General features: G+C 37.7%; 1 protein-coding gene across 1 annotated transcript in view; it reads left to right on the plus strand.

Annotated features, from left to right (window-relative positions):
- Nucleotides 1–14090, plus strand: part of LOC143284017 (palmitoyltransferase ZDHHC20-B-like) — a 32998-nt gene that overhangs the window by 7753 nt on the left and 11155 nt on the right. The window contains exons 5-11 of the mRNA XM_076590563.1: nucleotides 1134–1203; nucleotides 3617–3649; nucleotides 4762–4882; nucleotides 7061–7193; nucleotides 9458–9584; nucleotides 10297–10371; nucleotides 13862–13971. Coding sequence (XP_076446678.1) covers nucleotides 1134–1203; nucleotides 3617–3649; nucleotides 4762–4882; nucleotides 7061–7193; nucleotides 9458–9584; nucleotides 10297–10371; nucleotides 13862–13971 — 669 coding nt within the window. The remainder of the gene's footprint in view (nucleotides 1–1133; nucleotides 1204–3616; nucleotides 3650–4761; nucleotides 4883–7060; nucleotides 7194–9457; nucleotides 9585–10296; nucleotides 10372–13861; nucleotides 13972–14090) is intronic.

The following is a 14090-nucleotide window of genomic DNA, read 5'->3' on the forward strand; positions in this document are numbered from 1 at the left end:
ACAAAATTGGAACAGTCGTAGACTGGTACATGTCAAGAACAATATGTACAGGTAAATCTTGATTTCTGGCTGACTGAAATTATAAAAGCATAGTTTTTTGAGCTTATTCATAAATATTCTTTTACGCTTTATAATAAGTGCCATTTCCAGAGATACTAACTGTTATGATTTCACCATATTTTGTTACGTTCGATCGCTGTTTGTTGTGATGTTACACCAACTTCAAAATTGTTCCGAAGAGTTCATTTTCGATTACATAGTGTGGTCAGTTGCTTTCATGTCATAACATTATCCAGGCGCTCTAGACTTATTGATCACAAGGCAAGGGCAGTCACTACTAACCTTGGTCTTACATGATGACTGAGTGCTTGTTTACATCGAGACAGCATTGAGTGGACCAATCAGCTTAATCGTTTGCCCAAACAGGAGCGAACGTGGCTGAATTAAGTTGCGTCTCAGTCAAACAGCATCTTTGCCTGGTGGATTAAGCAAGGTGGATTAATTTATCTTTGGAGATAATAAAGTTGATTTGATACAGCTATATGACAAACATGAAACTATTGAAAATAATAAAACACAGTACCTTGATTTATCATGCAGTAAAAGAGATTTGTTCTGAAATAACACATTGTTACTATTATTATTATTACTATTATTATTATTTTAAGAAACATGATTTCTGAACAAGAAACACTTCTAAATATATATTGCTATAAAGTGTCTAATGGCAGCATTAAAAACACCAAAAACACTGCATTCTTGCTTGCAGTCAAATTAACATGCACATTAACTCATTCTACTCCAAATATGAGTTACTCATACCATGATTACTTCCCTTGTAGACCTTTGTACTTGTACACAGTTCAAATTTCGTTTATTCTTGCTTGGTACAGTTGGCGTTCTAAACGGAGAAGTTGATTGATTCCTCAAGCATGACAACAAAGATTTGTCAGACTGAATCCACAAATCTCCATCAGTTTTCACCTTTTTAGTGAACAGCCTTTTTTTCTTTTTTTTCTTACTGCAATGGTCTCATGTTGTGCTGGTCCAGGGGAGAAGAAGGTATAATACTTAAGACATAATATTTGAACAGATAAGTAAACAATGTGCCATGTTGTGTTTATTTGTTGCAGTCCCTCGCTACTGTGAGAAGTGCAAGTGTGTCAAGCCTGATCGGTGCCACCACTGTTCTGTGTGTGCTTCGTAAGTCCCCCTTTTTTTCCCCTGTAGTGCGTGAGTGTGTGTGCTTCGTAAGTCCCCCTTTTTTTCCCTGAAGTGCGTGAGTGTGTGTGCTTCATAAGCCCCCTTTTTTTCCCTGTAGTGCGTGAGTGTGTGTGCTTCGTAAGTCCCCCTTTTTTTCCCTGAAGTGCGTGAGTGTGTGTGCTTCATAAGCCCCCTTTTTTTCCCTGTAGTGCGTGAGTGTGTGTGCTTCGTAAGTCCCCTTTTTCCCTTCAATGTGTGAGTGTGTGTGCTTCGTAAGTCCCCCTTTTTCCCCCTCAATGTGTGAGTGTGTGTGCTTCGTGAGTCCCCTTTTTCCCTTCAATGTGTGAGTGTGTGTGCTTTGTGAGTCCCCTTTTTCCCTTCATTGTGTGAGTGTGTGTGCTTCGTGAGTCCCCTTTTTTCCCCTGTAGTGCGTGAGTGTGTGTGCTTTATAAGTACCCTTCAATGTGTGAGTGTGTGTGCTTTGTGGGTCCCCTTTTTCCCTTCAGTGTGTGAGTGTGTGTGCTTCGTGAGTCCCCCTTTTCCCCCCTCAATGTGTGAGTGTGTGTGCTTCTTAAGTCACTCTTTTTTCTCCTCAGTGTGTGAGTGTGTGTGCTTTGTAAGTCCCTTTTTTTTCCCCCTCAGTGTGTGAGTGTGTGTGCTTCGTAAGTCCCCCTTTTTCCCTTCAATGTGTGAGTGTGTGTGCTTCGTAAGTCCCCTTTTTCCCCCTCAGTGTGTGAGTGTGTGTGCTTTATAAGCCCCCTTTTTTTCCCTGTAGTGCGTGAGTGTGTGTGCTTCGTAAGTCCCCTTTTTCCCCCCTCAATGTGTGAGTGTGTGTACTTCGTAAGTCCCCCTTTTTTTTCCCTCAGTGTGTGAGTGTGTGTGCTTCGTGAGTCCCCCTTTTTTCCCATAAGTGTGTGAGTGTGTGTGCTTCATAAATCCCCCTTTTTTGCCTCATTGTGGGAGTGTGTGTGCTTTGTAAGTCCCCCTTTTTTCCCCTCAGTGTGTGAGTGTGTGTGCTTCATAAGTCCCTCTTTTTTCCCCTCAGTGTGTGAGTGTGTGTGCTTTGTAAGTCCCCCTTTTTCCCCCTCAGTGTGTGTGTGTGTGTGTGTGCTTTGTAAGCCCCCCTTTTTTTCCTCGGTGTGGGAGTGTGGGTGATTCCATGTGTAATAAGTGTCTTTCATCATGTCTTTCTTTCAGTTATGTTTTTTTCTTTTTGGTTTTATTCCTTATTTTAACAGTCTCTTTTTGTGTCAGGAGACTGCTTATTTGTTTTACATGAATGGGAGTATTCCTGTATTATACAGATTTATGTATTGGAATTTTGGCAGTTAAAAAAAGTTTTTTTTCCCTTCACTTTACTTTGGTATGTAGTGTTATAAAAATCAGTCACTCCCACCCATTATGTTTATTTAGTGGCGGTGTGAATGAGGGTACAATACCTTTTTGCCTTGTCTTACTTAAAAAAAATACAACTGCTCATTTGCTTATAAGGCAGGAAGACAAAGGCTAATTGTGCTGGTCAGTGTGTCTTTGAAAGTGCAGTACTTAAATACATATTTATGTCTAAAGCCTTCAGGATATGTTTTGACCGAGGTGAGCGGGTGGGGTGTGTGTGTGTGGGTGGGTGTGTGTGTGTGTGTGTGTGTGTGTGTGCATGTTTAAGTATGCGAGTGTATAGGTATGTGTGTGTGCTCAGTGTGTTTGTTGTAATTATTGTTTCCAATAGTTGAATAAATGTTTTGGTTCTTTTTACCACCATTTTCAGCCATTCTGATATGGATGGAGATTTTTCTAAAGAGGTCAACAGATAATTAGCTTCTGTGCAGTGATGTTATTGAGTAACAGACACTTTTAATAAAAACAGCTCACTTAGTCATCAAAACTTTAAAAATACTCCTTGACCGATGGGTCTTTGATGATCCATCAAGAAAGGTTTATTGGTAGCTCCAGTAAACTCTGTGTATAGTCTGTGCTTTCACAGACCTGTTGCCCAAATAGTAAATAGTAGATCTTCATGAGATTTGTGCTGCCTGCGGAGTCCGAAATGAACCCCAGAAAAGTCCACACACTTTCACTGACAGTGTTTTCTTTGCGTATGAACACCCTCGGGCATTTCTTTGAAAGGCTGAGCACCAATTGTTTTTCTGTAAACTCATATAATGTAATGCATATAACACTTATTTCGCTAAGAAACAAAATCACAAAGTTTGTACCATTTCATCTCCTGTTTCTGATTTTCCATAGAAACATATCTACCATTAATATATGTTCCTTTCATATGATTATTGAAATAGCTATGTTTCTGTGTTTAATAGGTCTAGCTTGAAGTCAATGCACCAGGTTTTATAAAGTCATTCATGTGTATAGTCAGTAATACTGGTTTTTAATTTTTCTTTTTTTGTGTGTGTTCCAGATGTGTTTTGAAAATGGATCATCATTGTCCTTGGTAAGAAAATGTGAAACTTTTTTTTACCAGTGGAAGAAGTGAGTAGGGAAGCATTGATTGTGTGAGGTTAACTCACTCAGTACGGCTAGTCCTCTCTTCTCCTCTACACAGACCCCTCGCATGTCCAGTGGGTGTCTCAATGACCCAACCTTTAGCTTCTGTCGTCAGAACTGTGGTATTCTTTGTCAACATTCACCTCTTCAGTATAAGAGCCTTCCGCTTGCAATATTTTGATGGTGGTAATTGGGTTGAAACGCTGTTAACGTCGTCTCTTTCGCTGTTCGTATGGAGAGAGTTAAATCTGGAGGCAAAGTTTATTGGATGTTTAGGGGGGACGGATGATTGGGGGGAATGAAGATAAGTTACATTGTTCTATGGAGGGGAGATTACTTGTGACATGTTAGAGATGATAGTAATGCTAGTCTAGTCTTTGCTTTCAGTGTACTTATGTGTTGATTCAACAACAACAATGATAATGATAACGATGATTATGATAATGGATACTTATATAGCACTGTGTCCAGAAAATTGCTGTGGGTGCTTTACAAAACATATGATACATGCATCATTACTACAATGTTATTGTCTGGATGTAGTCTGATCAGAAACAGGCAACCAGTGGAAAAATTGAATGAGAGAAGAAACATGGATTTAGAAGCCCTGCAAATGAGTGCAGCAGCATTGTTGAAAAATCTTACAGATATTTTGGAAGGCCGGCAAAAAGAGAACGACAGTAATCCATTCTTGAGAGAACACAAGCACAAGACAGAAGAAAATGAGACAAGTGTGCTGTTGATCAGACCAGGGTCAGGAAGAACATCCCTTCTCCTCTCCCCTTCCCTCCCCATACCCCAGTTTCCTTTCCAGAAAAATAATGCTTATATCCAATTTTTAAAAACTAAGTGTATGTGTGTGTGTCTGTGTGTGTGTGTGTGTGTGCGCATGTGTGTGTGCAGTGGAAAATAGTGTCAGAATTTACGCTTGATCATTTGTGAGAATGTATAGCAATACTTGTATAAATAAAACAAGTTATAAGTGTCCGTGAAAAAAAAAAAAAAAAAAAGAAAAAGAGATTTGTGCTGAATGTGTTATTGATTGTTGTTTGTTCTCAGGGTCAACAACTGTGTGGGTTTTACCAACTACAAATTCTTTGTCCTGTTTCTGGGCTACGCCCTGGTATACTGTTTCTACGTGGCCTTTTCCTCGCTAAAATATTTCATTGATTTTTGGACAGTAAGTGGTCATTTGGCTTGCCTGTCCTCACCTCGTATGTTGTTTTGTGATTGTTTTTTTCGCCTGTGTTTGTTTATGTTTGTGAACTTGCCTGTTGTTGTTGACTATAATTGTTCACTAAAATTAAAAAAATTTTTTTTTTATTCATTTAATCATTGATTGAGTGATTTATTCATTCATTCAGGTAATCAGTTATTGATTATTGATTCATGTCATGAATTATTGATTTATTCATTGCATTTATTCATTCATCTAGTTATTGACTATGAAATATTTGTGGTAAGTTGAAAGGATGATTACTGCCTTTGTTGATATTATTTACATGCATATGTATATATATCTGTATCTCTCTCTCTCTCTCTCTCTCTCTCTCTCTCTCTATATATATATATATATGTATGTATATTGAAGTGTATGATTGTGTGTTGTAAAACTTTATCAATATCTGACTGACCATTGTTTTTGGAGGGTGCTGTTGTGTATATTACTGTTTAGTTAGGCATTGGACTTATTATCCAGTGATCAGAGTTTGAGGCCCCGTTTCAGGTTGATGTTGTGTCATTTATAAAGACTTTTTACTCTGATTTTCCTCACACCACCGAAGTATGAATGGGTACCTAACTAAGACTGGGAAAGGTTAAAGCAGTTTATTGTACCATATATGCAGACCTGCCTACCATTACCATTTTTTTCAGTTTCTAAGAAAATTGGTGGAAAAAAAATGGGACTGTGGTCATGGGTTTAAAAATATGGTTTTTGTTTCTTGGAATATAATATAATGATTTTGTGTGGTCCAACTTTGGTACGGCTGCTATGTGTATAACAATAGTAAAAAAAAATTTTTTTAAGTTCACTTTCAGTACTCAAGATGGTGACCAAGAAAGGGAAGTGTGTCCATGAGACTGATAGTGAAGACAGTGATGAAGAAAGCAGAAAAATTGTCTTTCAAGGAGAAGGATGGAAAAAAACTTCAGAGCTACGTATTCAGAAACATCCTGAACTCAAAGCAAGCAGACAAAGCTTGAAGTTTGCACACTGTATGGCTTGCTGGCCTGATTTCAGTGTTGCACATGGTGGTCTTGATGACAGCTGACAACACATAGAGACAAAGAAACACATCAGTGCAGCAACTATACTGAAGTCAGCCCAGGCAGTCACAAACTTTATTTTGAACAAACAAAAAACAAACACACACACACACAAAACAGTTCGCAAGCCTACTGTTGAAGATCTTACTCAATCTGAAATGACCATGGTTGAACTCATGGCAAAATGCAACCTTCCATTCACAGCTGCTGACGAAATGACTAATTTTTTGTTATTGACCTCTTGCATATAGGTAGGTGGTCTTGTAATCAGATTCTGAATTATCTTTCCTTCCCACTATCTGTCTTGCTGTGCAGTGTTTGTGTGTATGTGTCTGTGTGTGTATGTGTGTGAGTATGTTGCTTAAGCTAAGACATGCACACTTAGAAATGGGTATTTGTTAATCATTATTGAAAAAATATAGTGCAGATTAAGTAATGCTGATAGAAGTCCCAGATCTACTGAAAATTGGCTTTTGTGGGATTGAAAACTATTGAAGAGCATTTTAGGGGGTAGGCAGGTCTGTAAATGCTTTCATACATCGCTTTTAGGGGTGTGCATGCTAGATATCCTTTTTCCATAACCTTCTGAATTCTGATATGGATTATGGGATCTTTAACTTGTACATTTGATCTTCTGTGTGAGTATACACAAAGAGGGTTTAGGTACTGGCATGTATGTCTGTAAATCTGTTGACCTAGGAGATCATAAAAATGTCCACCCTAAACCCACTGGGCACTGAAGCTAGGATTCAAACCCAGGACCCTCAGATTGAATGTCCAGTGCTCTAACCGCTTGGCTGTTGCATCTGACACACAGTGTTCTGACAGCTGTGCTCTGAATGATGGAAAGACTTGAAATTGTGCACCTCACATTGTCATATTTGATGACATGATTATCTTACTGTGTCCACTACTGTTCATTCTCACAAACTGTGAATGTCTTACCCATCAGCAAGTATTTTCTGTATTCATGAATGTGTGTGTGTCAGTTTGTGTGTGTCAGTTTGTGTGTGTGTGTGTGTGTGTGTGTGTGTGTGTGTGTGAGAGAGAGAGAGAGAGCCCTACATAACAGTAGTAATACTTTCTGCAGAGTGGGTCTGGACGTGGATTGGAACGTTTCCATATTTTGTTCCTGTTCTTTGTGTCGGTCATGTTTGGCATTTCCCTGATCTCCCTCTTCTCCTACCACCTCTACCTTGTGTTCCACAACAGATCCACCTTGGGTGAGTCCCACCTTTTGTTATGTTTAAAAAAATGTTTTATTTGTTTCTGTTTTGTAAATGTGTGTTTGATATGCCTCGGCTGTTCTTTAATCCATTGCCTGCCAGACATTCAGAAAATGTAATTCCTGTTTGCTGAGTAAAAAAACAAAACATCCATGGTTCCTCCTACGAATGCAAGAATTTGTACTTCTTCTCTTCAATCACTTGCCTGTCTAACATTTTATCAATTTTGTCATTCCTGTGTGTCGAAGAAACGTAAAAAAAAACATGCACAACTTCCTCAATATGTCCTTGAAATTTTGCATGATGATTACTTACACATAGTACTTTAAGTAGAAGATAAAGTTATAATTCTGTCTTATAACTGTTGCTATTGTTGTTTTGAATCTGAGGAACAGAAGATATCCATGAAATCAAGTGGTTAAGAATTCTCTACATCACAGCTAATTCCAGGATTTCACCACAGTGTGATGAAAAGTAAACTGGGCCACACAGTTGTGTGCTGGCGCCTAGCCAATAGATACCGCCCTTCCCCCCCTCCATCTGCTGGTGACGAGCTGGACTGACCAGCCTTCTGCTCACCCCCTTTCCCTTTCAAGCAACACATGTACAGTAACAGTACTTGTGCACTTAGCAACTGGTTCATATTCACTGTTACTTTACTCCTGGCAAGATACAGACAGACAATTACCAGTCTTAGACACAAAGTTTACATTACTGTAACTTCCACTCTGTATTACTGTGTGGGTTGTGACTGTTATCATCATATGCCAGATGTACCTGAATCACCACCCTCACCACTACACAGGTTTTCTTCCCTTCTGTCCATATCTTTCAGTATTAGCTGAGCCATTTTCAAGGCCTTCGAAAAATGAGCCGAGATTGATCTTTGCTGGACAACAACATTTTGACCAACCATGTCTGCAAGTGACTTCAGAATTTCCCACTGCCTATGAGTCACACAGTACAGACCATACAATTCCAGACATTCTTGAAGACAGGGAGAAAAAAAGTGAAAATGGCTCGTTTCCCTTTTATCTATCAACCATGAATCGCTGATGGAAATTGGACGTGAGAGTCATGTCCTGTAGGTGTACAACATTGCAACAAAAGGGATGTAAGTCTCACATCCCAAAGCAGGCAACAGGATTAGTATTCGAAAATTGAGAAAACTTATCTCCAGAACATTTTGCAATGGTGGTTGTTGATTCGTTGTACTTAAGGTAGGAAAACAGTTTCTGTGCAATGAATTTATATTACTGTACCATTTTTCTTCTTGATAATGACATTTAAAGAAAACTGCAGGATATGGTTGATATGCAAGTCCAACCAACATAATAATGAAAGCTGATGAAAGTACATCATTAAATATTCTTGGACAAGCCCCTTTTTTTGATAGCTGCTGTCATGCCTTCAATGTTCATCAGTGCCATTACCATCACAGCACATACTGTATTCTGTTGTGCACCATTTTTGTCACAACAGATTTCTCTGTGTGAAATTCAGCCTGCTTCTTTCCCCCCCGGGAAGAAAGTGTCACCGCAGTGCAGCTTTTCTTTTTTGTCTTCCTTTTTTCTGTCAGCAAGTGTATTTGTTTTACTTTCAGAGTAGGTTTTCTGTGGAATGTTGCCAGAGACAACCCTTTTGTTTCCATGGGTTAAGTGTATGCACTGTGTGCATGTTACATATGGGACCTAGGTTTAATGTCTGCTCCAAATGAGTAGCACCCCAGTCCACCACCCAAGGTCAAGTGGACGAGGGAGAAAGTGAAAATCCTGATCCATATATGGGACTCGGATCTGTGAACACTCGCCTCCAGGTCAGGCACATTACCGCCAGGCAGCCACGCTCTGCCTTGTTCCATGTCTACCATACACAGCCATACCCAAGTTCTTTCTCAGTTTCTTCACTGGACGTCCAGTATTTCAGTTTGATTTTTTCAAACAAAACATACTTTTTATTGTTTTTTTTCTCTGCTTGAAGAAGCAACAACAAAAAACAAACAAAACATGCATGTCAAAAAAACAAAAACAAAACAAAAACCCAACACTTTATTTCTTACCAATTTCTTTTTTTCTTTTCTTAATCCATTCTTTATATTTTAATCTTTTTTTGTTTTAGTTTTTTTTGCTGAAGCTTTTTTTTCTTTTTTTTTTCTTTTCCTCTGTTTTTTTTGTTTGTATTTTCTTGTCCCCATTTAAAAAAAATTATTTCTTTCATTATATATTTTTGCTTTGAGAGAAGAAATGAATTTCTAATCACAGAGTCCTTTCGAGCGCCCATTTTCCAAACGGGCCCAGACAAGGATGGTTTCAGTTTGGGGAGTGGGGCCAACTTCAAAGAGGTGTTTGGAGAGAACCCCAAGTTCTGGTTCCTTCCCTTAACAAGCAGGTACGTGTGCTGAGACTGAATGGTTGTACCTTTCTTCTCTTTCATCACTGTCCTTTGCTTGAGTCAGGTTTGGTGGTTCAATTGTTTTTTGATTTTTTGTATGTGTGTTGTCAGTGTTTTTATTTTGAGTTTTTGTGTTTGCTTTATTTTTGTTAAAAAAAAAAAAAAATAAAGTCTGCTTGATTTGCAAATATTTTTCTGAATCAAAGGATGTTTTTTTTTGGTTTTGTTTTTATGTTTGTTCAGTAAAAAGAATGTAGCAGTTGAGATCTGTTTCATGTGTTCATTTATTTTTGTTGTTCATAAATGATGATGTGTTACTTTCTTTGACAAGAACATGTGGAATGAAGAAAATGATTGTGTGATACTGCAATTGCTAAACTTCCATGTGCAGTTCTTTTTTTTTTTCTTTTTTTTAATTTTTTTTTTTTATCAAGAAAACAAAAAAGTCAGCTTTGCATTAATTGTTTTTAGCATGACACTGGTGTTATTTTGTAGCATGCAAAAAATTGCTTGTCCTCCGTTATGTCTGTTCTACAGAAGTTCCATCACGGTTTTATGTTTCAAATATGCTTGTCAACAACATAATTATCATGATTATTATCATTGTTGCCTGATGCCCGTGTGCCTCATTTGGCTTGAGGCCGATGTGTGTGGCCTTGTCCTTCAATTCCATTGACTGATTGTTTGTTCTGTGTATGGCTGCAAACAGTGTAGGAGACGGCGTAGCATTTCCCTCACGCTTGCAGCCCGTTGTCAACTATGATACGATGGGTACAACTCCCAGGTCAGAACTGTGTGCACACTTTTTTCTTTACCATACCTTTTATTCATATTTCCTTTATGTTTTTTTCACCCCTTTATTTCACCTTTCCATTTTTGAGGTGGACAGATTGATCTTTTTTCTTTCTTGATTTGATGTAATACACTGACTACTGTTTCAGTTGGTGGTCTTATCTGGATTTGATTTTGTGTGTTGACTACACTTTCTCCTTCACTCCCATTTCAAAGTTCCTGTGTTTGTTCATATAGCAACTTTGGTGTGCTTTCTCACTCTTTTTGGTGTCTGATATCCTCTGTTGCTTTGCTTACCATGATGGTTGCGATTATTCTTCCTTGTAATGTTTCCTTTGTCGGTCTTCCTTTCTGGACAGAATTTGTATTGTTGTATAGATTTTGCTTTCTTTCACAAATACTTCAGTCTATGGTTTTGTAATCAAAAGTGCAGATTTTTCTTTTTAGATTTAATGTTTTTTTTGTTTTTTTTCACTTAAGTGATATTGGATGATCATTCTGTAGCAGTGCTGTGGAATGTGGACAGTTGATAACAAAAAGCAGTCTATTTATTCCAGGTTCACATGCCAAAGAATCTAATCAGTCAAGCTTTTGACTTTGATGAATTATTTTGGCAATTAAAGCTCAGAGATGGGAAGAGAATTTCCTGAATACAAAGTAAATGAACTTTTACTGGATTTTTAGTCATAGATTAGACATTGTTGGTAACAAAACATTGGAGCACAGATTAAAAGTAAGTTATATTTGAAAAGTGAATGAGAAAAGATTTTATATTGTCATATTGAGAACCATGTTAGTCAGAAAGTTACATGCTGTCCTACCACTGTTGGTATACCTGTGATAACAGGATTGTAAATGAGTGAGGTTGAAGTGTAAAGAATAAATGAAAGTGGTCTTTTCTTCAGCATTTTCTGGGGAATAACTGTTTTCTTGACCAAGATTCTTTAACATGCACAAATGACATGCTGCAGTTGTTGTTTATTGAATATCTTATTTCCTGTGAATGAAAATTTAACAAGTTACAAGTTTTAAAGGTAGGAATGCGTACATAACCTCACTGTGTCAAATTTATGACACTGATGACAAAAAAGAAAAGATAAGGGTCATGATGAAATTAGGTGGTCAACAGCAGTTGGTTTTAATTATTCAATTATTCCCACCTTCCATTCCTCTGTTGTCCATCCAGTCTAGTTTGAAATTGTCAGACTACAAGAATAGGAGAAAAGAAATCGAGGACATCTGTGATTACCCACCTCACTCCCACCCTTGTACATGTTAAAACCATTTAGCTGTCACCAGACACATAGGTGCATGACAGATGCAGATCAAAAGATCATAGCAAGTACAGATTTGCCAGAAATTTGCTGTGACTTTGGCTATGACAATCAGCATTAATATTGGTGTTATTGATATATGATTGCACAAAGTGTTATTGATGTACGATTGCACAAACATTGTTCTTGAATTCTCATTGTCATACCCATGATAGTGTCATGCTTTTGATTTACACAGTAATCAGCAACCAAGCAGATTTCAAAATAAACAAAATGAAATATTTCATACTTTTGATTTTTGAAAATATTTTACTCTTAAGTGCTGATATATTTGTAAAGATTCCAAAGATTCCTGCTCATTTATCCTTCCACAATTATTTCATCAATTTTTTGCAACAGGAATGTTGTTTTTAGAACATGAAAATCAGTAGCTTCTCAAATAATGCTTTGTAGCAGTGACATTTTTTTACATGCAGTAATTTGTATGCTTGAATCTGACTTCAGAATGAAGTGTGTCTTGGAAGGCTTTGCTTCTCTTGCTATATTATTGTCTGAAACTCATCTGGACTTTCATGCTAATCATGGGTTCCCACTTGGACACCTGAAGTTTTATTGCAGCTAAATAGGACCCTTTATGGCTGAGTACTGAATTGTTGGCGTATATCTCTGTGTGCGCTTTTGTGTGTGTGGGGATGGTTTTGAGGGGGGGTGGGGAGGAGGGGGGGGGGGATTGTGCTTTTTTTCCCAGTGCCAGTGTGTGTGTGCCAGTGGTATGTTGTCTTGCAGTACTAAGTCTTTCGCTTACAAAAGCTTTTCGTAGATTGAAGTTTTCTCTTCTGCTGACTTACTTACTGATTTTTTACTGCTTTTTTATGGTTACAGTTTGGAGCTGTAATATTTTTTGTTTTAAATCTTCTTTGAGTATGCTGTGGTTAGTGTGAATTTGATATGTCTTATTTAATGGGAAATGTGAAGAATAAGTCTTTATGCAGTTATTGATTTATTTAATCAGTTTAGGTTTGGGTTTTATTATTATTGAAACATATGAATTCATAATGTTTAGTTTTAGAATATTTTCTCGCTCTTAACCAAGTATATGTAGTAGTAATCTTTCAGATTTGCCTCTATTTTCTTCTATGACACACATACGTGATACCCAGGTCATATATGAGAAATGAAGAGTTACGCAAAATGAAGTCAGTCAAGACCCTTACCTTATACTTTACAGATCCTTGCCAATACCTAGGTTTCATTACACATCGTCAAGATATTAATCATGTTTATATGCTAAATCAGGTAATCTAAATTCTTCATATTGTTCCACTAGAGCCAGTACTGCATACAGCTAAGTGCAGAATTTCCATACATGGCATATCTGCTTGTCTGAGACCATGGACAAAATCATTGAGTGTTTGCATGTCAGCTCCTAGAAACTTTGAAATGACAAATGTGTGAACTGATTCACAGTGATCTACCGTTTAGTTTAATCCCTGGAAATCTGACCTAAGCTGCAGAACTGACTGTAGTTGTGAATCAAATATAAATATACCTGTCAAAAATGGTAATGGAACATTTGTCTACACACATTGTCAAAAAAAGGCTATGGCCTGTTTTTCTGTGCACACGTCAAACTTAAGATAAACCAGATCATTTCATTTGAGTAGAATTTAATTCAGTAACCAAAGAACAAATTTGAAAAAAAAACCCACCTCAGGTCAGTCTGATCATCATAGAGTCACTTACAGAAGAATGTTACCCTATGATAACAGAAGAATGTTATCCTAATTTACAAATGGAGAAAGAGTGGATGGTCAGTCCAAGTGTCAGTAATGGGACTACAGAAAACTGAATCCTTTATGTGGCCCTTATTGTTTCAGTTGTATAGTGGGTCTAGTATGCATACATGCCATTTGTTTTGTATTTATCAAGAAGTTTATTGATAACTATGAGTTTAGAAATCTTATCTAAGTTTTTAACTAATTAAGGTAAGATTAATAAGAAAGAATTTCATTCCAAATGTTAGCTGCCCCTATGTTTTACCTTGTTTCAGAATTACGACATGCACTTTGGCTGAACAGCAGCAACTGCAAACTTTTCAGTGTTGAAAAAAATCTGTCACTCCCACCCATTAGAACATGACCTGTTTCGGAGTATCTGGGTTGCCAAGTGGATTGGTTCTTTTCATTATGCTTGTGTTGTAACTTTCAGTCTGGGTGATGGGGTGACGTTTCCGACCCGTACTGTGGACAATGATGGCGACAACTTGTTAGCTGCTCGGCAGCGATGGATGGAGGAGGGTGGGGATGAGTTTGGACCAGGTAAGAGTGCTGGTGGTGTTCGATGAGAATGAACAAAGAAAATGGAGTGAATGAGTCAGTGAAAAGACAAATGAGAACTTTATTTTTTCTTGAGGGTTGGAATGCAAAACGTTCAGAAA

Source organism: Babylonia areolata, chromosome 7, assembly GCF_041734735.1.
Source record: "Babylonia areolata isolate BAREFJ2019XMU chromosome 7, ASM4173473v1, whole genome shotgun sequence".
NCBI lineage: Eukaryota > Metazoa > Mollusca > Gastropoda > Neogastropoda > Buccinidae > Babylonia > Babylonia areolata.